At 40.4% G+C, this 27,939-nt stretch overlaps 1 protein-coding gene across 1 annotated transcript; it reads left to right on the forward strand.

Moving 5' to 3' along the window:
- Nucleotides 1-971: 971 nt before the first annotated feature.
- NAPG (NSF attachment protein gamma) lies at nt 972-14,715 on the forward strand. Its single transcript, XM_087756809.1, has 12 exons — nt 972-1,143; nt 3,275-3,342; nt 4,318-4,402; nt 5,002-5,019; nt 5,594-5,624; nt 6,094-6,203; nt 6,336-6,402; nt 7,130-7,200; nt 8,346-8,424; nt 8,943-9,022; nt 10,517-10,646; nt 11,701-14,715. Exons 1-12 carry the CDS (start codon nt 1,088-1,090, stop codon nt 11,848-11,850), a joined length of 945 nt encoding a protein of 314 aa, XP_087612935.1. The 5' UTR covers nt 972-1,087; the 3' UTR covers nt 11,851-14,715.
- Nucleotides 14,716-27,939: the final 13,224 nt, after the last annotated feature.

Genomic DNA, 27,939 nt, shown 5'->3' on the forward strand with positions numbered 1-27,939 from the left:
AACAAATCATGTAACTATTGCTTCTTTTCACCATTTAAGGTAGAAACAATTGCAAAGCTCCGATTCCTATGAACAGTATGGACTTTCAATGACGCCTATGCTCTGATAAGAGTTTTGCAAGTTTAACCAGCTTCTCACTTTGCTTTCTCCCGTGTTAATACTTCTCCTGTTCAGCTTACTGGAAGACAATAATGATGTCCAAGTTTGGAGAATAAATACCTTCCTGGGCTCAATTACTGATCTTCTGTTACTCAAGGATGTTTCAGATTAACAAAAGGAGCCAAGGAAACTGGATAGTAACTGGACAGACTTATGGGCAGTAACACAGACTTCAGCATTTTCAATTCAGTTATTGAGTGTTTAATTTGGGTATCCTGTATGATCATGTAGCCTGCGTTAGCAGCTCTGGTGTGCTCAACCACCACTTACGCCTTCTGCTTTAGATTTCCCTGCCAACCTGACTGGATACAGCCTCTTGCTTTAACAAATACCAAACGAGTCAGAGGAGTATGCCTCAGCAAAAAGGCCTCTGGAGGCTTCTTTCGGAGTAAGGCAGGCTGCGCTTTTTAGCCTTTGGCCCATGAGTTGTGCATTTCTACCAAAAACTGGCCTCCCTTTGAAAACCCTGGGAAACGCAGGCCTGTGCTCACTCCTGTTTTCCAGAAAGCTTCTGTTGCCCTTGGACAGGACAGGGCTGGGGGCTCCTACACTGGAGGTACCTTCCGGCTCCCCGGAGTGAGGCACAGCCCGACACCGCGGGCAACCATTCACCCGCACGACCCCTGCCAGGTGATACCACCCACAGGGATGCCGGGGAAGAAGCCAGACAGAGTCCCCCATCAAAAACACGGGCTGCGGCCCATTTGGCCCCCGCGCCCGCCATGACAGCTGCTCGGCCACCCAGCACTCCCATGACGCGCCAACGGCTGCCAACGGCCGCCCCTGCGCAGGCGCGGTGAGGAGGCGGCGGGCCGAGCCCCTCCCCTCGAAGCCCCGTGGGCCCTGCGGCGCTCCGTAGCGGCAGCGCCAGGAGGCGGAGGAGTACCGGTGAGCGCCCAGGGGCAGGCCCGCCCGCCGCGCTGGGGAGATGGCGGCGCAGAAGATTAACGAGGCACTGGAGCACATCGCTAAAGCGGAGAAATAGTGAGCGGAAGGGAAGGGAGGGGAGGAGAGGAGAGGGGAAGCTGGCGAGCGGGTGCGACGGCTGCCAGCTCAGCGCCCGGGCCGTCAGGCCCGCCCGGCTCTCCTGCCCCATGGAAGCGCTGTATCGCCTCCTGCCCGAGCGGGGCTCTGCGGGGCGAGCTGCTTGCCGCCGCGGCCGCTTTCCCCCGCCGTTTCTGAGCTCTGGGGCTGCTGTCCGCCGACTTAGCGCGGCAACTCGGCACCCCGTCCTCACCCCTGGGCCGCGGCGGTGGGGGGGGGGGCAGAGGCTTTTTGGGAGTTGTAGTTTTCCCGGCGCCCCTGCGGAGAGCGGAGGCTCCGGGGGAACTACAATTCCCATGGTGCCCTGCCCGGAGCGGTGGGTAGGGGGCGGCTTGGGGGGAGGTGGTGGTGGCGGCCTCGCTGCGGGGCCGAGCAGTGGCCCGTACTTGCCAGGCGACGTGACCGCGGGGGAAGGGGAGGGAGGCGCGGGGGGAGTGGGAGGACATGGCTGCTTGTCCCCTCTTCTGCCTCAGGGGTCGCTCCCTACAGGGGGTGGGTGCTAAAGGGCACCCCTCTTCCCCGAATTGGGAGAAGAAAGCGGCCCTAAAACTAAAAAGTCGTGTCGGTGAGGCTGTATGGCTCAGAGGCCTGGAGCCTGGGCAGTTTCCTTAAGGGACGTGTAGCCTTTATTGCTGACTGTAACCGAAAAGGAGGGGAGTCAATTCTGGTCTTCTGCTAAAGTTAGTGGGAGAAAGACAAACTGGAGAAAAGAGTTATGGGGATTGTGGTGAATAGAAGAGCTAAACCTTGCTGAGATGGTGTGTGTGTTTGTTTCCTGCCTATGAGAAATGTGTCATTGTTTCTTTTTAGATAGCCTCAAAGACCTGTGCTGACATTTAGTTTAGAAGGCTTAACGTCTACATGTGATAGTCTTCTAATGTGATAGTCTTCTAATTTTAACACTGAATATAGCCATTTTGCTCATAAGTCTCAATTTCACAGACTACAGTATAGATGTAATAGAGCTGACAAATCCAAAGATGCTATAATTTTAGTAAGAATAGTGACGGGCCATCCTGAAATCATGGATCCAAAGTATAAACTGTGATAGAGGAGAGACCTCCTCAGAATAAAAAAATCTATACCAGAGTATCTTATTCAAATTACTTGATAAAAGTGCCTTTCAGTGGAATTAATTTTAAGCTTATCCTGGAAAACACTTGAAATAAAAGGTGCCTAAATCTCAAATTGTGTGCAGATTAAAGCGTTGTGTATTTCAGCTCAATGCATTTGAGGCTTTGCCTGTGATAAAAATAACACAACATAAAGGCTTGCTTTAGAGTTACATACTGTGGCTTTTGTCCAAGTAAGACAGCAAAACCAATGTAGGGTCTATATACAACTGTTTTTCCAAATTAAGCGTATATTACATCTGAAGTATCTGCCTACAACAAATATGGAAGTGGACTCTAAAGTTATGGTAATTTTTATGTTTGTTTTAGAAGTGAGGAAGTCATAATATTGAAGGCAACATTGCCTGATGACTCACCTCATTTTGCAATATATATTTTTCCCTATATATATGTCTGTGTTTGCGTGTGGTGCCGTTTAGTGTCATGATCTATTGTAGACATAGAAATGACATATGAGGCTTTGTCTTTGTGTTGGTAAATAAATTCTTTCATTTGTGTGTGCAATGGAGAGTCTTTGATAATTCTAAGCAGCAAAAAATAACTGTAGAAGAACACTGGAAACTTCATGATGCTTAACAAAAAATATTGTCAGGTGTTGTGGTCTTAGAAATCTTGGGATATCATGTGGGTGTTGGTGGAAGTATTTTTCTTCTGTTGACTTCTTACTGTCGAGGTGCTGGACTTGTGAAGACTCTCTGGGGACAGCAGAAGCATGTTAGGGCGAGGCATGTAACTATGGGAGATCATTGCAGTGCTTTATGCAATTCCAACCAGTGCTGGCACTTATTTTTACAGTTGGGATGTCACCATAGTATTGGCATATAGGTAATTGCTCCTTTTCAGAGGTAGTCTAAAAGTTTAAATATATCTGAAGTGCTTTGAAGGTAAAACATAAAATCTTTACTAATTGTTAATAGGCCTTTCTTCTTGCATTTTAGTCTGAAAACTGGATTCTTAAAGTGGAAACCAGATTATGACAGTGCAGCTACTGAATATGGGAAGGCAGGTATGTATGGCTGTAAATATGGCCATATACTTTATGGTTCCAAAGTATTCTTTAAGCTTAATTGCTGATAATATTTTACGTATTTTCAGTACATTGATGTGTAAGTAAAACTGTTGTGAAGACAAATTAAGATGAAACAAGAAAAAAACACTCTTAGTAGCATTGTAAAATAAATTTTAGATTGTACTTGGAAATCTAGAACAGTTGTCAAAACAGGTTTGTTTTTTTTTTTTTTCAAGCTTAAAACTTCTACTGTGTATATTACTACATGTGATAAAAACAAAGCTTTCCTTCTTTCACTTGTCCATCTGCAAATCCTGTGACTTTACCTACAAACCAACAAATATTCGAGCTGGTTTTAGAACTTTGCTTTTTCATTATCTTATGAAGTATGTTCTGAAAAAGACTGTCTCAGTAAGGTAGGGAGATGCTGCCAATTTTTTGTAGGCATAGTAAGATCTCTTTCCTCCTTTTTTTTCCACTGCAAGCGTCACACTGAATATAAAATTCCTACTGGTTAATTTCTTTTTGCTCTTAAACAATTTTCTTTGTGCCGTGAAGTGGTTGTGTTGTGGAAGTTGTTATAGGTATGCTTTGTTGATGGTACACTTCTATTCTTGCCATACTGATTCTGTATAACCTCTAATGATTAAAACTATATACATACGCATTCCTGCAGTTCTGTAATTAAAATACAGAATGAGTGAATTCCAAAATCCAGCTAAACACATTATGCACAGTGTGTGATACAGTGATGTTATAGAAGTATTGTTGACAACAAGTGGTTTTAATGGTAACTAAGTGACTAATAAAGCAAGAAGGACTGTCATGGGGTTTTTTGGAAGAGCCTGATAAACTGTAGCCATTCATTTAAAGAGTCTGTTTGCATCTTTAGGTGGCTAAATTCTTGAGCAGAAGTGGTGAAAAAAGGAAAATGGCAAGCTGTAAATAAGAACTTTATTTGGTTTCTTGCAGCTGTTGCTTTTAAGAATGCCAAGCAGTTTGACCAGGCAAGGGAAGCCTGTTTACGGGAAGCCGAGGCACATGAAAACAATAAAGCGTATCTTTTCATTGATTGTTATTCTTTCTTCCAAGAAGCTGACTAGTTGCTACTTAGAATGGGACAATGGGGCTTGGTAGAAGATGTATTGAATATATATGTGCATTTTGTCAGTCTCACAAAATTGTGTATTCCTGTGTGCTTTGAGTGGGAAAACTAAAGAACTCTTTTGGTTAGAAAATCTGTGTTGTTTCCAATAACATCTGGAGTGATAAGGTGCTGACCCGTGCCTGAGATGTCTAGGTACTGCTTCAGAATATTTTTATTTTTTTTTAAATACCCACAAATTGAGAGTATAAACTAAATGCAACTCTGATGTCATTACAGTGCTTGTAGTAGGATTTAGTAGCCAGGAACATATTTTGAATAAACGTGCTTTTTACAACTTTACATGCAGTTATACTTTGGTATGTTGCATTTATTCTGTCCTTAGAAGCATTTATTCTTGACACCTTGCCTACAAGTGTAGTAGGTTCAATTTGCCTTTATGGGATTCCTTGCTTTGAATCTAGTACTTGTATAAGATTTTGTACACTATTAATTTTTCTGTGTTATATTTTTGTGGCTTTTCTCCTTGACTTTGACAATGTTACTTCCAGTCTCTTCCATGCTGCCAAGTAAGTAGAGAAGCACTGAGTAATTTCAAACAAATTTTCTAACATACGGTACAAGCATGAGCTATCATTTTGATCTCGCTGTAGTAAATGGTATGATTCAAGTGATTTTGCTGTTTCAGAATCAGTTTAATGGAAGTGTGGGCTAGGAAGGTCTGAAAACCTGCAATGGCTGTCCGAAGAAATGATGATTTTGATATTCTTCAGCACCTTTTCATATAAAATATTTTTTCTTAGAGAAACTTTTTGTAATTTGAAATTCTGCACTGTTGAGTTTATAAAGAAATTTTTAATTAAACAGTACTTCAAAGCAAGCAGACAATGACAGATTATCCAAACATTACCTGTGGGTTAGATCATGAGAATAGATTTGTAGTGGGGAGTGTGGTTGAAGTACTTCATTTGTGGAAGATAATGTTACACATGCACTGTCTCATTAAATAAAACATTTGAAACATCTTAAAAGCATTAAGTATTAACAGTGAAGTGATAGCTGATGCATGTTAGCTTTTGCTGCATAACTACAACTTGCTGAAATACACCATATCTAACTAAATTGTACATTTTTTCTCTGCAGAGCTTATGAACAAGCTGGCATGATGCTAAAGGTATTCTCATGTACTAGTTTTTATTAAAAAGTTCTGTTTTATAGTGAAGAATATTATGCACTGGACTGTTTTACAAATATATGTAAGCGAATTACATATTAAAGTGATATTTTTCTGTTGACTCCTAGTCCCCACCAATGCCCTCAGTACGTTAGGGAAGCGACATTTGTAATTGGGGAAAAAAAAATGTTTTCCTTTTGTAGAAGGAAAGGTGAGGGCCTCATGTCAGGGGGTAACAGAAGAGTGGTGCTACTTCTGCTTTAAACTACCGCAGATTCATGCCTTAGGTGAAAGTTTGGTATTTACAAGCAAATTTTACGGAGTTGGTGGTCAACATTCACTAGCTTTACAAGTTTGTAAATGAAAATTAGAATCTTAATAAGTGAGGTATTACGTTTTGCTTTGATTTGTTTCATTGTACATAAGCACAATTCCTGACAGCAGCATCCCTCTGACTGTCACTTTGCAGGAGATGCAGAGACTCCCTGAAGCAGTTCAGCTGATCGAGAAAGCCAGTATGATGTACCTGGAGAACGGGACACCAGATACAGCAGCTATTGCACTGGAACGGGCTGGAAAGTAAGTCTGTGGTATTGGTGGCTAGAATGCATGCAGGGCATGGGTATGTCTTTAGTTTTCTTTCTTGTTTCTTTGATGGTTTTAGGTAAAAAATATTTTCATGTCAAGAGAAATGATTTATGTTTTTTACAGGTTAATAGAAAATGTGAGCCCAGAGAAGGCTGTGCAGCTCTATCAGCAAGCAGCGTCCGTGTTTGAAGTAAGTGGGATTTTTTGGCTTGGTTTCACCCCCTCACACTTTCCCCCCAGCGAAGAGCTTTCCAGTCCCAGAAAGTATTCAGAGATGCATGACTTGGTGTTCAGGGTCAGCTATAAAGTTAAGGAAAAAGCCTAAGATTAGGTTCTAAATTATTTGTCCTTCCTTTCACATCATTGGCTGAGGAATGAAGCTGAAGGCTTCTCCTGCCGTAGAGAACGAGATTATAAAAGGACTCAGTTTGCTTTGCCTTTTTCTCAGTTTGGGACTTGACTGAATCTGAATATTGTATGTTGTCACGTTTTCTGCCACTTGTTAGGCAGCCCAGAGGGTAGGGAACATGGCTGCTGTTGAGTCCTGGAGTCTAAAATAGTTTGAAATCCTTGAAGGCACAGAAGAGAAGAGTTTGCTTGATGCTCTACTCATCCCATGAGCAGATGATTTGCCTTTTTGCTACTGCCTTTGGTGTACTTCTCTATTGTCACTTGTCACGTGTTTCCAGATGAGCAAGTTTGCATTGATGTTACTTTGCTCTGTAGATCCATATGGGGGCTGGCTGTGGGACTTGAATGCACCAGTATTCTTCCTGTTTCCCTTGAGTGTGTGAACTGCTGATATAATAATTAACAGTTGTTCTAAGTTACAGATGACATACTTAAATTAAGGTCTAGTGGTCTTAATTCTATACAAATGAAATACGAATGCATGAATTCTTTTTGTTCTTCTCTAGAATGAAGAACGTTTACGGCAAGCTTTAGAAATGCTAGGGAAGGCATCAAGACTTCTAGTCAGAGGACGCAGGTATAGCTTTATGCTTTTTTTTTTTTTTAATGTAATTGAATCTTTAATAGTGATTTTCATTGTTTTTTTTTCTTGCTGTTGTTGGGTTTATATACTGTTACTTAATCCTTCTTTGAGATGCACTTCAAACTAAAATTCAGGTTCTGTGGGATATGCCATGTTCATCCAGGAATCACCTGTTCTGTGTTCTGGGAAGGGAGAATGTGGGCTGTAAGGCTTTGTTTCCTTTGCGTTTGTTGAATAGCTAGAAAGCACATCTACCAGTCTTCATTAATTCTTAAACTACTTCAGGAAATCTTTTTTTTTCTTCCAGCACTAATATGTAGAAAGTACTGGAAAGTCTTTTATAGCTGTGGAATATAAAATAGGGGAATTAGGTGACTAACCTGAGGAAAGAAATCTGTTTGCAGCAGTCTGATTCTGGACTTCTTAAAGAAGAGTGTATCTTGGAGTCTCAATGGGAATTTATTTTAATTGTTAATTGCTAGCATCAAACTTGACCTGCAGTTCAGCTTAGACTTGCTTCACTGAAACATGTAGTTCCTTTAAGAAATTGTCTGGGTTTCTAATGCTACTTTTAAGACACTTTATTTCATTGCAGAATTTAGTCAGGAAAGGAAATTTACAAAGTAACTTGAAAGTCTTTCTGTGAAAGCAAGTCAACATAGCTTCAGAACATCTGAAAGACTTTGTTGCTCTGCTGCTTTATAGCTCACATGCTATTGCTAATTTCTAGAAGTTTAATATGATGAGTAAAAGAGTATTCAAACTCAAAACCAGTTGCTGTGACTTAATATTGATAGTTCATGGATATCAGACTTACTGATAGCTTATAGTGTCCTCATGACATAGAGAAATCTGTTAGGGTACATAACAAGGCATTCATCTTGTACAATGTTATGAAAAATGAGGCTTCTCTGAGTGAATACCAGAGATGTTCTTGGCCTGCATGTATACAAAAGGAATTGCTGACTATATATTTCTTTATCTACTCTGTTAGGAAGATCTACTGCTGATTTTTAGTTGTGTTGCTTTTTATTCCGGTAGGCTTGCCAGTGTGTTAGTTAAACACTTTCTAATTAGCCTCAGGTCCGTTATGCTGTATTCCTGACACTGATACTCCTAACTGTTTTTTGGTTTTTTAGATTAGATGAGGCTGCATTGTCTCTCCAAAAGGAAAAAAGTATTTATAAGGAAATTGAAAATTACCCAACATGCTATAAGGTAAATTCTAAGTGACGATTTGGGATAGTGCATTTCAAGTTTTTCTGGGTAACTGAAGACAGCTGACGTCTGACTGACAATATGTATCTCTTGATTCAGGGATACGTTTCTTGCTAAATGATGAGAATTTGTGGTAGTGCATGTTTTCCTGACCTCTAATGTGCTTTTTTTCACTACTACAATGTTGAAGATAAGATGCTGTTATCTATAGGAGCCGTCAAAAACAACAAACACATCAAAAATAAAAATGTTATAAAAAATAACAAACCACAAAAACTGTTGCTTGATGCAACAGTTCATTACAATGTTATAAGAGATAATCTATTTCATACCAGCTGAGGATATGGTTTACTACTGTTTTACTATGTTGTTCTGACTCTCTTGTGTCAGTACCTTAGAATCATTGCAGATCGTAATGACCTTTTTCACACTAAATATTAGCAGTCCAGTATTTTTTTCATATTTTACTGTTCATTTTTAAAGAATCATCGGGTTGTTTTTTTTTTGTTTCTGTTTAGAAAACTATTGCTCAAGTCTTAGTTCATCTTCACAGAAATGATTATGTTGCTGCAGAAAGATGTGTGAGGGAAAGCTATAGGTAAGTCTACTTCATGTCCTATACTTTTAAAACTGAATGTTTCATTAATGTAGATCTATTCTTATGAAAGAGCAATGGAAACGCTGTCTGTCAAGAAATTTTAAGCCTGTACTTCTGTTGACTTACAGTACAATAATAGCATTCCCTGGTAGGTGGCTATCAGAAATTTTTTTCGCTCTTAACAGATTTAGCTGTAATTACCATGGTGATTCTTCTTAATGAACCTGAAATAAAAAGTTAGTCATAAAGAAGTAGTTAAGTGCGACAGGTGAAATGAGATGGAAATTAGAAAGTCTTCCCATTTTTGTCCTTGTTAAAAACTGAGCGGAATACTGTTATGGCTGGGATTCTTGCCTTATTGATATCCTTTGGGTTGTGTCTTTTTTTCAAATGGAACAGAGATGGATTAGCTACTGTAAACAAATGTTGAGGATTAAAAGTGGGTATTTCTGGATGTTGCTAACTAAATTTTAATTTTTTCAGAATCCTTTTGCCATGTCATCTGTGGAGGCCCTTAAAAGTTGAAATTCTAACTTGTCATTACCATATTTTATTACTGTTTAAGGATGGAAATATGGAGTGCAGTCTCAAAATGCTCAATAGCAGCATTCCAGTATAATCAACTAAACTGTCTGGTATTGTGACTCGATTGAGGGAAAGATTAATCTCAATGTTTTTGTTAAAGAAAAATTTGCAGCATGTGAATTACTACATTTCTGATTATGTCTACCTAGGAGATCTTGCCCTTGTCATGCATTGGAAGAAGAAAAGCAAAATTTGTACTTTTTGTGACTTTTTTTTTTAAATAGTTGATTGAACTGAAAGATAATTTAGAAAGCAGAAAGTAGTCCAGTTGAATACATTAAAATGAAGAAGGCATTCTTTACACATCCAGGAGAAAATTCTGGTGTTAAAATCTGGATTAGTCTTTAACCCTGTTTCCAGAGGCTTTCCCAGCAACTCTCCATTTCAGCTTTCATTAGGACTTCAGTAACAAAATACTGAAACAACATTTTTTTACTTAAACTGTGTTTTTAGTGAAATGACTTGAACATATGTCTAAGTTAAATTGTTACTTTATTTTTAGAAAGAATTTTTTTAGATCAGTCTTTAAACATCTTGCTCATATTTTCCAAGTCTTCAATTTGTATTTTATATAGAAACTCATTACAGAATTTTTCTGTATGTAAAGTGGAGGAAGAGTTTATTGGCTAGTCAGGAAAAATTGAAAAATTCTAATATTCTCTTTTCATCTTGACTCTGATTGTGGTCTTATTCTCAGCATGCAAAGTAATATTGTTGAAAGTTGAATTTTAGGGATATGATCCATGTACCTGGAGAAATCAAAGTGATCATAAACAGTTTTGTGAAATAAGCAGTCCATCAGATTCTTAAAAGCTTTTGCTTTTCTGCTATTAATCAGCAGCATTTAAAGATAGAATAGCTGAGTGTCGATTGCTGAAATGCCCAAAATGAACTCTTACTTTCCGTCAGTATACCAGGATTTAATGGAAGTGAAGACTGTGCAGCACTAGAGCAACTTTTAGAAGGGTATGACCAGCAAGATCAGGATCAAGTTTCTGAAGTCTGTAATTTGCCACTCTTCAAATACATGGACAATGATGTAAGTGGACAGTTCCTATGGATATTTTTTTTTTTTATAATCCTTTTGCTTGTTCAGGTAGAGAGAGAGATTTTGCTAGTAGAGGAAAATAAGAAGAGCAGGGTCCATGTATTTATTGCGAATTGCTCTGTCATTCTACCCTGTGCTTGTGAACTTTATGTGCTCCTTTACTTTGCTGCCTGCCAATGTTAAGTCCCATATTGTTGGGCCTTTCAGATAGTGGGAAAGCTTAGGTGAATGAACAGTTTGTTATGGATTTGCTGAGTTTGTTTGACGAGTTGACTAAAATTAAGTTCCTTTCTGCTTCGTTCCTTAGGGGCCAGAAGAGTTTGCTGCTTATGCTTTATCTCAGAAATACCATATAGCTGATATGCATGCATAAGCATTGCAGAATATGATGCCTACAGGATGGCATTGTTGAATGTTTTTTTCAGCACTTATTCCTTAGCAAGGTACTAGTTAGTGAAAGATTTTTTTTTTTTTTTTTTTTGCTATTTTGAGAAAGTAGGTGTGTCCCCTTTTTTTTTTTTTCAGTTGTACTTGTAAATGGTAGGAAGTATAAGGATAGGAAAGGTGTGAAGTAAAGGAGGCATCCATCCATGCCAAACTTTGTAACAGTATTGACTAATTTTACTTATTACTATGTTGAATAGTAAAAATTAAGGTGCTAGTCTTGCTGAAAACCACTTCTAAGACTTTTTACATGAACTAATACTAGATAACGTATCCAGAGCTGCATACTGAAATTTTTTTTTTTTTTTTTTACATAAGGCTTGAACCACAGAAGCTGTAGGATATGGCCAAATTATTCTGTAATAAGCAGTATCGATACAGATCTCACATCCCATTCTCAGAGTGTTTGAGATAGGAAAAAATGAGCTAATGTTAGGCTTATTCTAAGCTGGAAAAATATACTCCGAAAGCAGCATCAGTTTTCTGTACTGAATGTTACCTGTTCGTTAATTTTGAGCGTCAGTCAATTCTGTGCAGAGTAATTCAAGAAGATTTTACTTCTGTGATAGTACAGAAATTAAACTTGCCTTGTTGTTGTCAGTATGCCAAGCTTGGTCTTACCTTGGTGGTCCCCGGAGGTGGAATCAAGAAGAAATCGCCAAATGCTGCACAAGACAAAGCAAGAGGACCAACCGCAGTGGGCTCTCATGCTGATGAGGAAGAGGATGAATATTCTGGTGGACTATGCTAGCTACAGACATAAGTTGTCTTAAATATCTGACTTATTTGTGATGTTGAGCATATCCAAAGGTACCAGATTTACCAGAGTTTCATTGCAGTTGTGATATGGGAATCCTGATATTAACTTGGCAACTTCTGGATACAATATAGGAGAAAAAGCATTATTGTACCTATCATCTTGAAACATCTTTGGACTTCATTTCTTACCTGGTAGGAGCTTTGTCAGGGCCCTGCCTTCAGTTGACGGGAAAAATTTTTACTAAAAGCACAGTTTAAAAGAAACCAAAACCCCAGAAGCACTGGAGTAAGGAGAGGTACAAAATTTTAAATGCTGAATTTCAACAGCTGACACTTTTTGGTCCCAGTAATATGTTTGTGATTTGTTTTCTGAGTTAAATATACGATCATTCATCTGGCTATTTATCTCCTGTTTAACACCATTTAAGGCAGGCTATGCAAGGCAGGATTTTTCACTAGTATAAGCAGTAGGGGGAGCACTAAGTTTATTTTCAACGTTTTTACTCCACCGCAGAATATTATTTTAATATCTTATTCTTAGCAAGCAGTATCCATGTGGATGTGGAAAATACTAAGCCAACTAGTTTGAAGCTACCTTGCAAACTTAAAAGTACACACACACCCCTTTCATCTTAAGAACTTCATTGATGTGAAATCTTTGGAAATAAATGTGTGCATAGTGTTTGTAATGTACACCTTGGGAATGGAAGGAGTGGACAATCTTTCTTAGCGGTGTTTTCTGAAGTATGCTGTAACCAAAAAAGAAACTGAAGGTAGCAGATAGTGTGCATTGACTATAAAGCTCTGAAGATAATGTTTAACAAAAACTTAGGTGGACTGTTTCAGTGGTGTTTGAGTTCATGAGTGTTCCAGGTGTTTATTTGCTAATCAATACGCTAGTCTATGAAGACACTTAATTCTTTTGTATTTTCAAAGCATAGAACAGCTATCTCTTACAAATGGCATTTTTCAAACTAGCTCAGAATCCAAAGTAACCAAACTTGAATGCATCTTCTCTATTTTCATTTGGTTTCAGATCGTCATGTGTTTTGCAAGCTTCTGTAGTGTCTTAAATTTGTTTGACCATTTTAGCTTAAAAGTTGACAACACTGGAAGTTGTACCCGTGGTCTGTTTCTTCAGAAGAACCTAATCAAGATCTGCACTAGGGTGAGATCATTTGGAATCCAGCAGGGATTTGTGTGTGATAAGTGATGCCCAAAGTTGAATAAACAATAGACCAAAAGCACAATGTCAAGTGTTGGTGCAGTTTCTGCCATATTAAGGAATTGGATGTCTTCAAAAATATCAAGCATGTGTCTGACACACACTGACGTCGGACATAATTATGGTGAAGGTAAACTTTTAGAGGGTTAATACTCACTTCCCTTGAGGTGGATAGTACTCAATAGCATTGTGATGGGAGCAAATGATACAGCATGATTTGCAGGCAGGGCTGCTGTAAAAGTCACATTATTCAATTTAATGGGTATTCAAAAAGCAGTTTTGTCTCTTTATATTATGTAATAATCAGCTTGGGTTTTAAAGCTATTTGAGACTACACCTGTAGTTCTTTACTGTCTGACAGGTAATTTCCCTTTGTTATTAATGATGTATATAGAAGTTTTTGCTCTTCTATAAATAGTCTAAATGAAATTTGGGGAATTGAGTTGCTTTTCTCTGATTACAAGTATACATAAAAGACGGTTTTGAAGACTTTCCTGTAACTCTTTTTTTTTCACCATTGGAGCAACTCAATCCAGTTTACTCAACTTCTGCCTTCTGGATTTGTTCATGAAGGTGACCATGCACTTTTTATGGGGAGTCTTTATCACAAGTAGGAAAAAAAGCACACATGTAGGAGCACTGGGAACACTAAGTAATTTTCTTCAAGCTTTTCCTGCTGCTTCCAATTCTGAACCAAGTTTTGTTGAATGGTCCCAAGGAGTCTACTTTTTTTGTGTGTGTGAACAACTGTATATATCCGAGAAGATGACATGCATAAGAAGAAAAATGAGAGCCTTGTGTGCTTCTGTGAAAGAACTTGCAGACTTTATTTAAACTGTGCTTGTAACACTAACAGGCCCTTAAAAGAAAAATTAAAATTTATGCATTAGATTCTTAAAGCATACTTTTCATATTGCCAAAAAAAATAGATGTGCAAGACTGTCTTCCCACTTCCCCAGCTTTTTTCTCTTTTCCCCGTGCCAAGTATGGAAAAACAAAAAGTAACTTGTACTAAGGATGTTAAGCTGCCATTGAATTGAAAGGGGCTTCTCTGAATCTTAGGAGTAGAATCTTAATCTTTGATTGCAATGTTGCTGCAAAGACCAAATCTGCAGAAATGAAGTGTCTCAAAATAAGATGGTCTATTTTATATAACTTATTCTCCTATTTTAGGCAATGAAAGTGTGATAGGAATGTTAACTGCCTTTTAGTAAATGTTTAACTATAGAAGAAGCTGTCTGTATATTATGTGTTAGTGTTTGTTTCTATCTGTCAAAGCAGTTTGCACACTATGTAAATATCATTTAAGTGATTTAAAGTGGAAAAGATACCATTTACAGCAAGAAAGTTTCCAAACCCAGCGTTGACTGTAAGAAAAATAAAATTAAATTGTGCATGAAGGCTGAGTGATGGCCAATGCAATGTATATGTAAAATCAGAAGATGTCTAAATTATCTGTAACTTAAGACTCAGTATGCCCAAGTGCAGTGTGAAACCTGTGCTTTATTTGTTCTTTTTCCAAATCTGTGGTGTATTACAGTACAAAATGTGTTTGTAACAGCTCTACAGATGCTGCTTCTTGAGAAGAGGCTATGTGTTTCACCAACATGAGAAATAAAACTTGAAACTAATGCATTTGTGCTAGCTTTCCATGTTGTTGATCAGGTCCTGCTGAGCACTACCATTTGAAAATGAATATTATTTTTTAATCTCAAGCAGATTTTGTACGTGACCGTTTGCAGATCTTGTCACCAAGTGTTGCAGGTATATTACGTGATCAAGGACTAAGTCTTGGGAACCTACTGGCTCACATTTCAGTGTTGAAAGTCAGTGGTGTCCAATCTTTGTGGCTTATTCACAAGACGTTTGCCTACAACCTATGTCATTTATCCTGTGTTTTTTGTTTTTCTAACTGACCTTTTGGTACCTTTCTGCTGGCTTTCATTATTTGAGATGATGACCCATCTTAGGTAATTCTGTTCACTCAGAATAAAAGGTATGCATGTGTTTTGCCTCTCTGCTGATTGCAACACCTTGGTGGTTCATTGTTACCACTTCACTTCCCAAAGGCTTGTATTCAGAAAACAAAATTGTTAATTTGGATGATTGTCTGACCTGAACTTGTTGTCTTTAACAACACAAAATAGAGAGAAATAATTGATTCTTCAGTCCTTGATCTTCTTCAATCTTGGCTAATTATGCAAGGCATAGTTATGGTTTAAAAAAAGACTGTGTTTCTAATGATGAGGGAGGACATACAGATTCTTAGATCTGCCATAGAGATAAAGCACTTATTTACACAGTTGGGCTGGTTAAACATGTATCAAACTCTTGAAGTCTTCTGGAAGAATACACAAATATGTTCCAAGATTTACCTGAATATGCTGAAATCCAGAAAGGACTGAGAACGTTAATGGGAGCAGTGGAGATGGGAGAAAGGTTCTTGCACCAAACTCTGCTTTGAGTATCAATGCTGACTGTGACAGATGCATCGTGTGTGCCTCTGGGCTCTGCTGGAGGCTGAAAGAGGTGCCCACACCAAAACGACTGAGGGTCAGTTGAATGTGGAGGATGCCCTAGCCATTAGAACTTTGACATTCATTTTTAGCAAGAATAATTTTAGAAATGGTGTCTGCTGTCCAGCAAGAACGTGTAAAAGTGACTTAATCGCTATTTAGGCTATAGGTTTTTGCTGATTTAAAATCACGACTTGGAGCCGGCGTGAAGAGGAAAGTTAGTTTGGAATGATTCATTCTTTACCTATGCCATTTTACTTATATGCTGAAGTGTCACTGATGTATATTTAAGCAGCTCGATAGATTAACATAGTTTTCTCTCCCAAAGTTTAATTTGTAATTCTATTACAGGTTTGCGGGGGGGATTTTCTTTTAAAGCAGGGGTGTTATTTGTATTTGAATGAAAACTGATTCTCTTAAAAGTACATAAGTAGATTTCTGTATGTGCTGAATTTGAACAGAAATAGTGAAGAGGGTGGGGGCATTTGAAGTATAAATGTGAATGTTACAACTGCTGTCTTTGTTAATTAATCATATTTATCACTTGGGTCAGATTTTCAAAGCGATTTTTCGTCCATGAGAATGCAAGCTTGTCATGATTCAGTTGGATCCAATGGGCAGTTTGAAAAACAGCTAGATTTCAAAAGCCATAGATCTTTACACAATTTAAGGATGTGAACTCTGTAACTCTTTGGAGACTTCATCATTGCAGAAAAATCACATTTTCTACTACTTTGAAGTCAAACTTGCTGGAATACTTGAAGGCTGAAGAGCCTGGCACTGAAGTTCTTCAGTGTGACAGGAATCATCCCTTGGATGCTGCAAATGAGCAGCTGTAAAAATGGTAAGAACTAAGTTGCTCTTGGAAAAAAAATAAAACTTTATCATCTAGGTTTATAATAAGTAACGAACATTTTTGGATGTAGGAAATAGAAAAAAGAAGCCCCCTCAACCCCAACCACTAGTAGTGGTAATAAAATTGGAGCAAGTAGATGTAACTTTCCAGACCAGGAGGGAACCACTTGGGATCTGTTTTTGTTTGAGTATGAGCCGGGATATTAATCTCTAAGCTAATGGTCTGTAGAGGCCAGCATCCCCCGGAGCTGGGCTTATCTCCTCCTGTGCCTTACTACCTGTTGAAGATGATGCGTACGAGTGCTTTATCTGACCACCCTCCAAAAGGCTGCCGGCTCTGTTTCAGAGCCGCTGTTGTTGCCCTCCGGCCGTGGTTTCCAGCGCGTACACGGTGCAGCAGTGTAGTCTCCAGCCTGGAACGGGAGCGGGAGGCAGCTGCAAGGCTGCACGTACGTTTAAAGAACATATGGCTGTTGTTGGCTCATCTGCTGAGTCTAATGGGAATAGCGGCAAGGAGCGTGGCTGGGCTCCGAGGTGCACGCTGCTGGGACGTTAACTGCTGTGCAACCCGTTTAGATTACTCGGCGGAAACGTTTTGATGCTGGAGTGACAGAAGTAGGTCCTATCGTGGGTAAAGTGAAAGTGGGTTATCATTAGTTGCCTCGCATGTTTTGATTATGTATTTATGTGCTTGTGTTTTGCTTCACGTCTAAACTCGGCGTAACCCGGGATGGATTTGTTTTCCCAGGAGCGTCGTTACTTTGTTAGCGCTAGATGGTGCCGCAGAGCAAGTGAAGGGCTTTCCTCCGCTGGTGGGACGGCTTTGCTCCATGTCTAGGACAGCTTTGACGTTTAAGTACGCTCAGCTGGAGTACTGATTTGGTTCGAAACTTTTGCACGGGCACCTGCTCTCGCTGCTGCTTCTCATGACTTGAAACACCCGCTTGAAGTCAGCGAAGAAAGCAGTCCTGCGGGGCCAACCCATCGCCTTCCCCTCCAGCGCTGGCTGGCGTTGCATGCTCGCTGCCTTGCAAGTCCTCCGCCATGGTACGGCTGCCCCGTGAGGCAGCTGTGCCCGCTGCTGGGGCAGATGGGGTCGGTGCTGCGTACAGCCTCGCTCCAGCGTTACCTGCTCTTACGGTTTGCCTCGTGGTCGAGCGGAGTCCAGGCTGAGACGCTTCCCAGCCCGACGGCTGGCTGGCTGGAGAGCTTCCCCGAGGGGGGCTGGCACCAGCGGCCTGGCAGAGCAGGCTGCCAGCTAATGCTCCCGCTCCCTGCTTTGTTTGAGAGTTGGTGGCAATGGGCTGCCTGCAGTCTGTTGTGCGGCAGGCGGGAGGCAAGGGGCTGCTCTGCCGGAGTGTGGCTCTGGTTGTAAGGAAGAAGACTTAACCCATGCTGTGTTTTTTCAGGGTGCCTGAGAATAAATAGAGGTCCAATTCTCCCTCCCCCTTGTGCTGATACCCACCTCCTTCTCCTCTGCCCCCCTAAACTTAGAGAAATGCATTTATTTTTTGCTGGATTGTTTTATCACATGATAAACAGGCCCTTCAAGAGGTTCAGATCCCCGCTGTGATGGATATGACAAGTTTGCCTTTCACTCCACTTCTCTGAATGTGGGCCTGGGAAATCAGGTGATTAAGAGTCAGGCTACAGAGGCTGGGTGGATGAAGAATAGATAAAACAGTAGGCAGTATAACTTGTTAATAGAGATATTCAACTCTAGGTCTGGCTGATTCTGCTACAGTTGCAACTCTCCTTGTAGCCACAAAATTTTATTAAATGCCTCCTGGACAAAATGCAGTGTTAAGGACAAATGAGCAAGTTGGGGGAGGGGGGGGGGAGTTAGCTGAAGATGGAAGGAGTGAGGAAATGGGTCATCATGCAATGGTATGTTGGCTGGTGGAAGAGAGGGCTCCTGCTGGAATTTGCCGAAAGAACTACGCTTCAAAAATATGCCACTCGCCGATTCATCTGCAAAGGCAAGGAAGGAGGGATGAGGACTGGCACGACTGCTCTGTTCACGCTGAGGAGAGGTTCTGCTGCCACGTGTGATGCGAGGCAGTATGAACACAGGCACGTTCTGCAATTTGCATCCTCTGCCTGTCACTGACTGCAATTCAGGAATTAAAGGTAAAAACCTTATAGCAGCAGATGGACTTTTTTTTGGTGTGTGTGCAGCTGACCACTTTCTAGCCAATGCTTTCTCTGCTGCACAGCTCAACAACTGTCCCAGAGTAATTGTGTTAGTAATAATATAGCAGAGAATTCATGAAGTGTAAAGACCTGTAGTACCCCACGTGTCTTACTGGTGCCAAGTGTTTTATTTAACTGATGACCATCCAGTAATTTTCTGGCTCCTGTCTTGTGTAAATGTATGATTTTCCAAGCTGAATAGCTGGAGAAAGAATGAGGATCCTCTCAGCTGCACCGCAGCCCAAAGCACAGGCTGGTGTGTAAGGAGTGAGCAGTTAAAGCTGGGTGGACTTGGAGGGTAAGGCAGCTGTGCAGCAACATCAACTGAGCAAAATATTTTAAAGCTTTGATAACAGATGCAGAAACACTGGTATATTTAAAACTTCTCCTTTAAGTAAGATATTATGCTGGTACTTCTGTGGTCTTAATATTTATCCTCCCAAACTTATTAGATACTGCATCTCATGGGAATTCCTGAAAAGTAATTGTCTTTGAAACACCAGTGGAGAGTTTTCTCCCCATTTTGAAATACTTCAGACTATTCCTGATGCAAGACATGAGTTGGGTGACAAGCCCTGCTGCTGAGGAACACTGGAAAGGAAAAGAAAGCACCCTTGTCTTCTGATTTAGACAGAGGGAGATGTATATAGAAGGCTTATGTGTTCCCCTCTTCCCCCCCTTAGATCTTAATATTCTCTAATATTAGTATTAGGGGTTTTTTCCTTTGTTGCTCATGCATGTTAATATACAATCTGAAATTCAGATAGCTATTTTTCTGTATGTGTCATTCTGTAGCCATTTAGGGAGCAAAAAATTTCTTGTGGTTGAGATGGGAGCAGGAGGGAAATGAAGAGAGAAAGCATGCATGTGCTTGCACACGCTAGTCACTTGCTCATTGTTGGGTGTGTTAACACAGAACTACTTTTGAACTCTTGATGGATAGGCTGTCAAATGGCTTCACATATATATGATTTTGCTGCATTTTTTTCCTGGAGATGCTACGATGATGTTGATACAGGTGTGAATGCCTCATGGTTGGTTTAGTGCAGCCAAACAAAATCTGGTATTAATGATACGCAGCCGAAGTAGTAAATGCAAGTAGTAGCCTGAATGCATACACATGCTATATACTTATCTGCACTTGCATTTATGACATGATAATTTTTGGTTTAGTTGGTCATGGATATCTGAAACAGTAAACAGATATTTCAGAAGTAGTGTTTCTTCACAAGACTGAAGTGCACTAATGGGATAACTGAAGTTTACTGTAATTTGGAGTATGCAATAATTGCTTCAACACTTCCAAAGAGATTTCTGTTTTAAGGATAAATTTCTGTGTATCCATCTTGCATGAGACAGATATGGAGAAACAATCCATGTCCGTGATAGCTCCACTGGACTTTGAAATAGTTTGTTAAAAATGTAGGGGGGAAATTCAGAGTAATTTTTTTTCAGGGTATTTCAGGAATAGGAAAAAAAAAAGTTAAAAGCCTATGCCTGTTGAGTTTTCCTTATAGCAGATTGCATTGTGGATAATTCTGCTGACTACTGTATGTGGTCTTGTATTGCTATAACAGAAAATATTGGCCACTTTTAAATATAGATATTGCAGTTAGTAGGACTCTGATTTTTATGAACCAGAAGATGGGAAATGATAATTAATAGATTCAATATGTCTGAAGCATAGAAAGAGACAAGGAGGCAGTGCGTGATGGGGAAAGGAGTGGTCTTAGAGAGCAGAAACCAAGGAGGGGTCCAGCCCAGTGCTAAGAGTACTTGTGCTCTCTTATCATTTCCTGACCATAAGGATGAAGAAAGGTGAAGGAACAACTCGAGACATAATGTGTTTGACAAATAAGAGAGCCGTAACATGAACCACGTATCTGATGGCTTATGCAAATCACACAAGTCGCTATTTTTGTCAGAGATTTAAAGGCGTTTTGAGCATCATTGACAATTCTGCTGCAATGTAGTAGGGGAAAGCACTTTTTTTATGGTGTCCCTTCAGTTAATAGCAAATTTATACTGCTGTGATCTAATACGTTTCTTCAGTGGAGTTTCCAGATGTAGAGCAAATGAATAGAGTGTGTAATAAAGGGGATCCTGTTTGCTGTCTGCTGCATTGTTTCCTTTCTCTTTTCTTTAGGTGTGTGTATTTTGTCTTTGCTGCAGCATCAGGAGTATTCCTTGAAGGCTTTGCTGTAGAGCAGTTTCCATTTTTTTTCAGTTTACCTTGAAGGGAAACCAAACCTTTGCTCTGGTGGGATATTCCAGTAAGTGTTCACCCTTTTGACTTTCCTTGATTCTCGGCATCTTATTAAAATCATTGCTTTTTAATTGTCAGAGTGCCGAACTTGGTTTGTGCTCATTGCAGAGAAACAAGTAATAAAATTAATGTACTACTATGGAGCTGGAGCTGATGGAAAGCTCCTGGTCTCTGTCAGCAGTCCAGGGTCTGCTGTGTTCTGGTGGCAGAAAGGCTGGCATTTTGTCACTCTTTTGGATTTTTATCTTTGACCAAATACAAATAATGGGTGAATGTGACACATAATCATTAGATTTAGGCCATGTCTGCATTGGGAGTTGTGGTAGATTAAATGAAGGCTTGAATTTAAAATATACCAACTATTTTGCAGTAACTTTCCACTCTGAAGCAGACTTTTAAGGGCTGTCACACATCACCAAACTCTTTTTCTTTGAGTGAGGAATTCACGCTCCTTTGAGTTAACTGTGGTGTGTCTCACTAATATAGCATGCGCCATATGATGCAGAAGTATAGCATTTTGAGACAGTTGGGTTAAATGCGAGTTAATTGCTTAAAATATGAATGCCATGTTTCTTGTCAGTCTTCTAAGTTATTTCAGTGTAGTTATTTGTGTCTTTGACTCTCTTCCCAATTTTCCTAAACATCATCTCGAAGTAGTGTTTAAAGATGTTGATATTCCTGATGTCTAAATGAATGGTTGAAAATCTCTGGCAGTGATTTACTCTTCAGATGAAGATTTAAGTTACTCCTGGACAGCTGTGGTATATTTTTATTCACCCTGTCAATCTCTGAATTACATTTGCCCCTATGATTCATTTTGTTTAAGAGATGCCACGTTACATATCAACTGTGTGAGCCAGACTGTGATACTTCATGGCTCTTAAAGTGTTCCAGAATTTTTTGGATGAATGACCAGCAGCTTGTGGGTCTTTGGCAACCCCTTATAGCCAGGCTATGATTAAGTTGTTTGGAGTAGAAGTCTAGGACAATTCTTGATTATAATCTTGTTTCTGCTGGTTGAGCTCTTTCACATACAGGTCTCAATGGTGGGAAGGAGAGGCGGCATGAAGAGTCTGGGAGCTGCACATCCCAACTGCACTGAAGTTAAAAGAATCAAAGGGTGAAACTTCTGTAACCAGCAGGAGATGATGAAACATGGCGGTAGTCTATGCACAGACCTGTCCACATCCGTGAGTGCACAGACCTTAAAAAAATCACTTTCAGGAAAGGACAAGAAATAACTAAACTAATGAAACTGCATTTTTTTTTTATTTCTTCAGTGATGCAATTTTTTTTTTTTTTTCATGGATGCGTTTGTAGCCAAATCAATGTTGTGATCACAGAGCTGGGATCACATCCTGAAGTCTGGTTCCAGATCTGGGTCAGCAATTGAACGTCCCTGGAGTTCAGTGTGGGAGATAAGTTGGAATCCAGCATTCTCCAAGTGCATGTCAAGCTGAAGCAGTAAACTCTCTCTCTCTCCCCTTAAGGTACTTGCCTACAGACATAATGCAGCAGATCCTCAGCTGTGTGCAAGGTGCACTGCCTTGAGGCAGCCAACTGTACCCACAGGCCAAAATTCCTGCAGCGAAGGACTGCAAACTTCTGGCTTTCATCCCTTTCTCCCCGACAGGCCTCCATAGCAGGCAAGGGCTTGACTGAGACTCCTGTATGTGTTTACCAGTCACAGACTCCCTCTCTTGGGGGAAAGATATCCGCTTTCTTCTTCTTTGGGGTATCTAAGCACTGGATCCTGCTTGCTGAGGCACAGAGTGGAAAAGAGACAAGTGGACAGGGAGGTTATATGGCCAAGGATGAGTTGGAGGTTGAAACAACATCTACCATTTGTTAAGGCCATTTAATTCCAGGCAAATTGTATTTGAGCTTCTTAAACTACACTTAGGGCTGTTTGAGTTATTACTGAAATGCAGCCATTCCCAGAGCTGAAGGCATCAACAGCATAACAGCATGCAGAAACCCCACAGTGCAATAACATGAAAAATAGTGCTCTCCAAATAATACTACAGGATGGATTTAAAATAGAAATTTGATGCTATTTAGGCTAATTGCTGGGCTGATTATCCTGCAATCATCACTTCTGCTTCTGCTCATTACCTTGGTTCAAAAGTTCGTGAGCTATTCTCTTCCGTTACGAACGTTTATAGTCACATATTGCGGTCATGGCCCTGTTACACCCAGGGATCTTATATTGGCTTGCTGTATTTGTGTTTGCTATGTAGAAATCGCTACGTCTCACTCCGTTGGTTTAACAGACTGTTAATTAGGTAGTTTCTAAGCAGTAGTGCCAGGTAGAAATAAATCTGCCAGACAGTAACATTGCTGTAGTTCTCCAGTAGTACTGAGTGGGTAACATCAGGTCAACAGCATTTAGTGAAACTGGGGCTGAATGAAGTGTCCTGGAAAGGTATAAACATATCTGAAGTATTAGCATTCAGAAATATGAAAAAAAATCTCTGAACATTGTGCACTGGAAGGTTTAGCACAATCTGATACGCTATCTGTTACAGTCAGTCCTTAGATTATTGGTGGCATTAAAATACTCTTAAGACCTGGAGTCTGACATTTTTTGGCTTCCTCCTCTCCTTGCCTCCTTCCCTTGCCCCTCTCCCTCAAAAAAAAAAAAAAAAAAAACCAACCAAAAAAAGCTGTAGTTCTCTAATTTATGAGATCGTCTCATAAATTACCCTGGTGGAATTAGTTGTCCAATTGCCTGTGACCTGTTGGATATTTGTTGGAAAAAAAATAATGAATTCTAAGAGTTTCATGAATCCTAATGTGAGTGATTCTCCATCTGAAGGTTTGGACTGGATTGATTATTCCCCAGTTTAAAATATTTCCCTCTTCCATTCCAAGAGTAGTAACATTAACCTATTCTTAGGGAACCTGTCACCCAAAATGTAGATAGCAAAGACTTGGAGAGAAGAGCTGGCAATTCACCCATAATTTCAAAATGTTATTGGTCTCTGACTACCACGTTAAAGGGAAGCCAGGATAATTTCATGCGTGACTTACTAACCAAGAACAGAGCTAATTTTAACAGAGGACATTCAAAAATTTTTTCGACCAATGCTGGTGTTGATGTTTGTATCCTGAACTGGATATAACTGGAGTTGTTCAGTGAACTGGAGTTGGGACTCTGAAAACTGTCTTGTTCCTCTGTTTCTCAAAAGGAGAATATGCTCCGCAAACATGTTTTGACATATTTTTTTGTCCTTTGTGATGAGTTTTGATATGCATATTGGCCTCACATCATCAGTACCAAGCTGGGAAGGCAAAGTCTCGATGAGAACGGTCAGTACTGTCTTGTGCCTTTGAGAGGGGCAGGTACAGTCATGCAGGAGGATGCTCAGGGACAGGGGAAGGTAGCATAATGTCAGCTGTGCACTATGCTAATTTTAAACTAGAAGAACTCTACTGTATTACCGTGTTCCTGACACCGGCATCCTTGAGAGGGCAAAGACAGGAGCTGTTCATCTGTCATCTGCTTATGTCTGCAACAAGTTTGCAGACCATCAGGGTTTCTTTAACCCAACTTAAAGGATAGGGATGGTGTCCTGTGTTCCTGAGGTTTGAAGAGACCCTCAGACTCTTAGGACTGTGTGGGAGTTGCCACGTGTATGAGGATAAGAGTGTAAGCTATGAAAATTGTGATGTTCGTGCAGCTGCTTTGTGTTTGAGAGTTTCTGGCTCATGTAAGGTATCTGAATTGTCCGTTATCAGTATGTCCATTTTACTGTTAAGAAGTGTTGGAAAGATACGCACACACCATTGCCCCAAGGTCAGAATTACCTGTAAACCTGCAGCCCAAAACTGTACAGCACAGGAGACCCAAGCTATAGCTCAGAACCCACATAGTAGGAAGGATGCTTATCAGCAATAATCTTTCTTGCCTCTGTCTTTACTTTTTATCCTAGTTCATTTAGTTTCAGCTGCTGAGACATGCATTTATAATGTTTTAAATACTTTAAACTGGGAGTGATGGTTGAGAAACAATCCAGCCAAAACGAGGACAGTGCAGCTAGGGACACTGATTCTCCTCCAGACTTTGCTCCCTTGAGGTGAGAAACCTACCATTTATTTCAATGTATCTGCTTCTCAGGTAAAGCTGCCTTGTGCAAATAATGGCAAGAGGATGTCGACTTCCAAATGACTAATAGAAATGGGGAGACAATGCTCTAGTGGCTTCTCTTAATTTAAAATATGACCTCACGGGACTGAGTGGTCCTTTTATTTTGCTCACCCACTTCAGCTCACCTCTCTTCAGCCCCTGGAAGGAGATGGAGGACTGAAATCAAGACAGGGTACTGTGAGAAACTATGCTCCTCGTATGGGGCAGCTGAAGAAGTCTAGCATCTGATAGTAATTGATTAGTAAATTAAATTTTAACAATGTAGAGGTTGCACGCGGTCCAGCCCTGCTCCCCTAATATAAATCATTCAGATTTGCAAATATGAAACACATGTTTTCTGTCTGACCTTGTCTTTTACGGAGCAGTGGAGATTGCAAACGCAGATGCTCAGGTTTGTCTGCTTTCTTGGCTGCCGAGGCCATAAATGGCAGCTTTGCTTTCAGAGCACACGTTACGTTGACGTTGCTTCGTGAGCTGGAGAGCAGATACGGCAATAGGCAATAAAGCCGGGCTGGATCCTGTTCAAACAGCTTTGCTCCCCTTAGGCCTTGTTCACCTAGAGCGGGACTGTGACCTCTGATCATGGGCCCAGTCCTTCTCCATTCCCTCGCCTGGGAGGGAGGAGGACACCAGCTGCCCCCATAACATGGCTGACAGCAGAAAGCAGTCAGTCACCTGCTGTTTCTGCCTGCAGCAAAGTGCAGGTTTTGCCTGTTTCCTAGCTAGTCTGGCTTAAACCAAACAGCCTTGGAGCACCCTGGCAGCCTTGGAGCAACCTGTCCCTGATGGCTTTCCCCAAGCTCATTCCCTGTAGCTACAAGCTCCAACACTGACCTGGGCACTGCCAACTCTGCTCGTCCTTTTCCCAGAGGTGTTTTATGAACCTGCAAAGTCAGTTTTCCCCTTGAGGGCCAAAGCCCGTGTGCTGTTATCCCCCCTGGAGGAAGCTGGGGCTCCATGCATACCATTTCTTCCCCCTTTCTCATCAGAAGGGCATGTCCCAGTCTGACACCTAATTTTTAGCACTGCTATTCTGGAGCTGAAGCACAGACTGCATGTTTAAAGCCTCAGATCTGCTCTGACTGGAGTCAGTGGGAATTTTCCTATGTAGGTGCTAAGTATTATTCAGTGTAAGCAAAACTTGGCCCGTTAGTTTTAACTTTATTTTCCATTATAAATCAAATCCTCTCTAATTTTTGCCTGAAATCTTTCCTCTTAGAGAGGAATTTGCTGTAGCTATAATGTTGCCATGAAGTATTCCAGCCATGAGAGCTTGAAAGGAGTTTTCTTCCTTTCTAGAAGTCATGTTTCTTAGGGAATGTGACTTGGTCTAAAACTTCTGAATGTGATTTATTGATGGATTTTGACCTAGAGAGTAGTGATGCTGGTCGTTGGGAGAGCAAATGGATTCGGTCCTGAGGCCAACAGCTTTGTAGGCTGAGGGGTTAGCAAAGCATTTAATGCTCTCTCTAGGTCCCTGATGAAGGCATTACTGATGAAGACCTAGCTCTAGCCTGGTCCTGTGGATCTTCTGTACTTCGTACAGAAGGGATTCAGTTCATGTGCTACATAAACCACCCCATAACGCAAATCAGAGTTTGGTAAGAGGGAGATGCTTGGGAAGCTGCCCTCAGTCCTCCACTTCAGATCCAAACTACAATGCTGTGGACACACCAGTAATAGGAAAGATACACATTTGAATTTTACTGCAAAGAGGAGTCCCAAGAGAGCCCTGTGATACCTTTGCACTTAGCAACACTCAACAAGATTTTGTTCTAAAAGTATTTCATAGCTAAATAATATCTGGAGAATTGCTTTGAGGTGGGAGGGAATCCTTTAAAGCATTTTGATTTAGTTGCATGAAAGAGTTTACTCATGTCACTAGTGTTACAGTGTGCAGTTAAGCATTGCTTTGGATGTTCACAGATCATCTTAAATCTTAGTTACACTACTGATCTTTAAATCTTAGTGATTGCATGAGTCATGTGAAGCTGCCTTTGTGCAGACTGCTGTCAGCAGGCTTATACTCTTTCATTGCCTTCTTTTTTGTCCAGGATGTTCAGTGTCTTTTGTGTGTGTAGCTATGGCTTTTTTATTATTTTTAAAGGCTAGAGCCCTCATTTCCAAGCTGATGGAAGTCCTTAGCAAAGTTAAATGAGACTTTGGAGTAGTCAAGTATATGGTGAAGGTGGAAATTAAGTTTTCACCTACCAAAAGTTTTTATTGTTAATTTTTTAACATAACATCCTTGCACCAGCCACTTCATAATAGCAGTATATGCTAATATCATTAATGTATCTTGTGATGGAAGAAGCCCTTTCCACTCATTCTAGGAACATCTTCAGACTACGCAGTCTTTTCTATTAGACGGCTACAGTACACGTAGATATTAATTTTATGTAGGAAGCTAAACTGATGTACTTTATTCTCCAGAGTAGCAGGCTTGTATTATTTGAGACAGTGTTTTTTATCACTTGTTTTAGGCTTTTAAACCTGAAGATGTTAGTCATTAATGCCTATTATTGTAAAAAATTAAAATCTTAGGTTCCTGCATTAATTGATGTTGGATGACAAATTCCTGCATTTCAGTATCATTTCGATTTGTGTGTTGCTACTGTCTGGATGTGGTTTGTAGTTCTGCATTAATTTAAAGTAATAACACTAGGAATTTTGGGGGGGTTTTTTGTTTTCCCCTGAAGGAAGAAGTGTTAACAGCAGTCTTGGTTATGAAGTGAGTCAAGAACACGGCAGTGCTCTCTAGTGAAGTTCCCATTTCCGGTGATGTTTGCAACCAAATGATCTTTTATCCTATATTGTGCGTAGCCACCAGGATCATGAAAAAAGACTTGCTGTTCTGAGCTGTTCCCCAGCCTCTC

Source organism: Nipponia nippon, unplaced genomic scaffold (assembly GCF_047370975.1).
Source record: "Nipponia nippon isolate SJK-2023a ecotype South Korea unplaced genomic scaffold, ASM4737097v1 scaffold_1, whole genome shotgun sequence".
In the NCBI taxonomy this organism is placed as follows: Eukaryota; Metazoa; Chordata; class Aves; order Pelecaniformes; family Threskiornithidae; genus Nipponia; species Nipponia nippon.

What these genes read in the sequence shown, in the direction of transcription:
- NAPG (XM_087756809.1), top strand. Translation starts at nt 1,088, where the DNA reads ATGGCGGCGCAGAAGATTAACGAGGCACTGGAGCACATCGCTAAAGCG. An exon ending in ATTACCCAACATGCTATAAG is followed by an intron (nt 8,425 to 8,942) that starts GTAAATTCTAAG and finishes GTTTCTGTTTAG; the next exon opens with AAAACTATTGCTCAAGTCTT. An exon ending in TCAAATACATGGACAATGAT is followed by an intron (nt 10,647 to 11,700) that starts GTAAGTGGACAG and finishes TGTTGTTGTCAG; the next exon opens with TATGCCAAGCTTGGTCTTAC.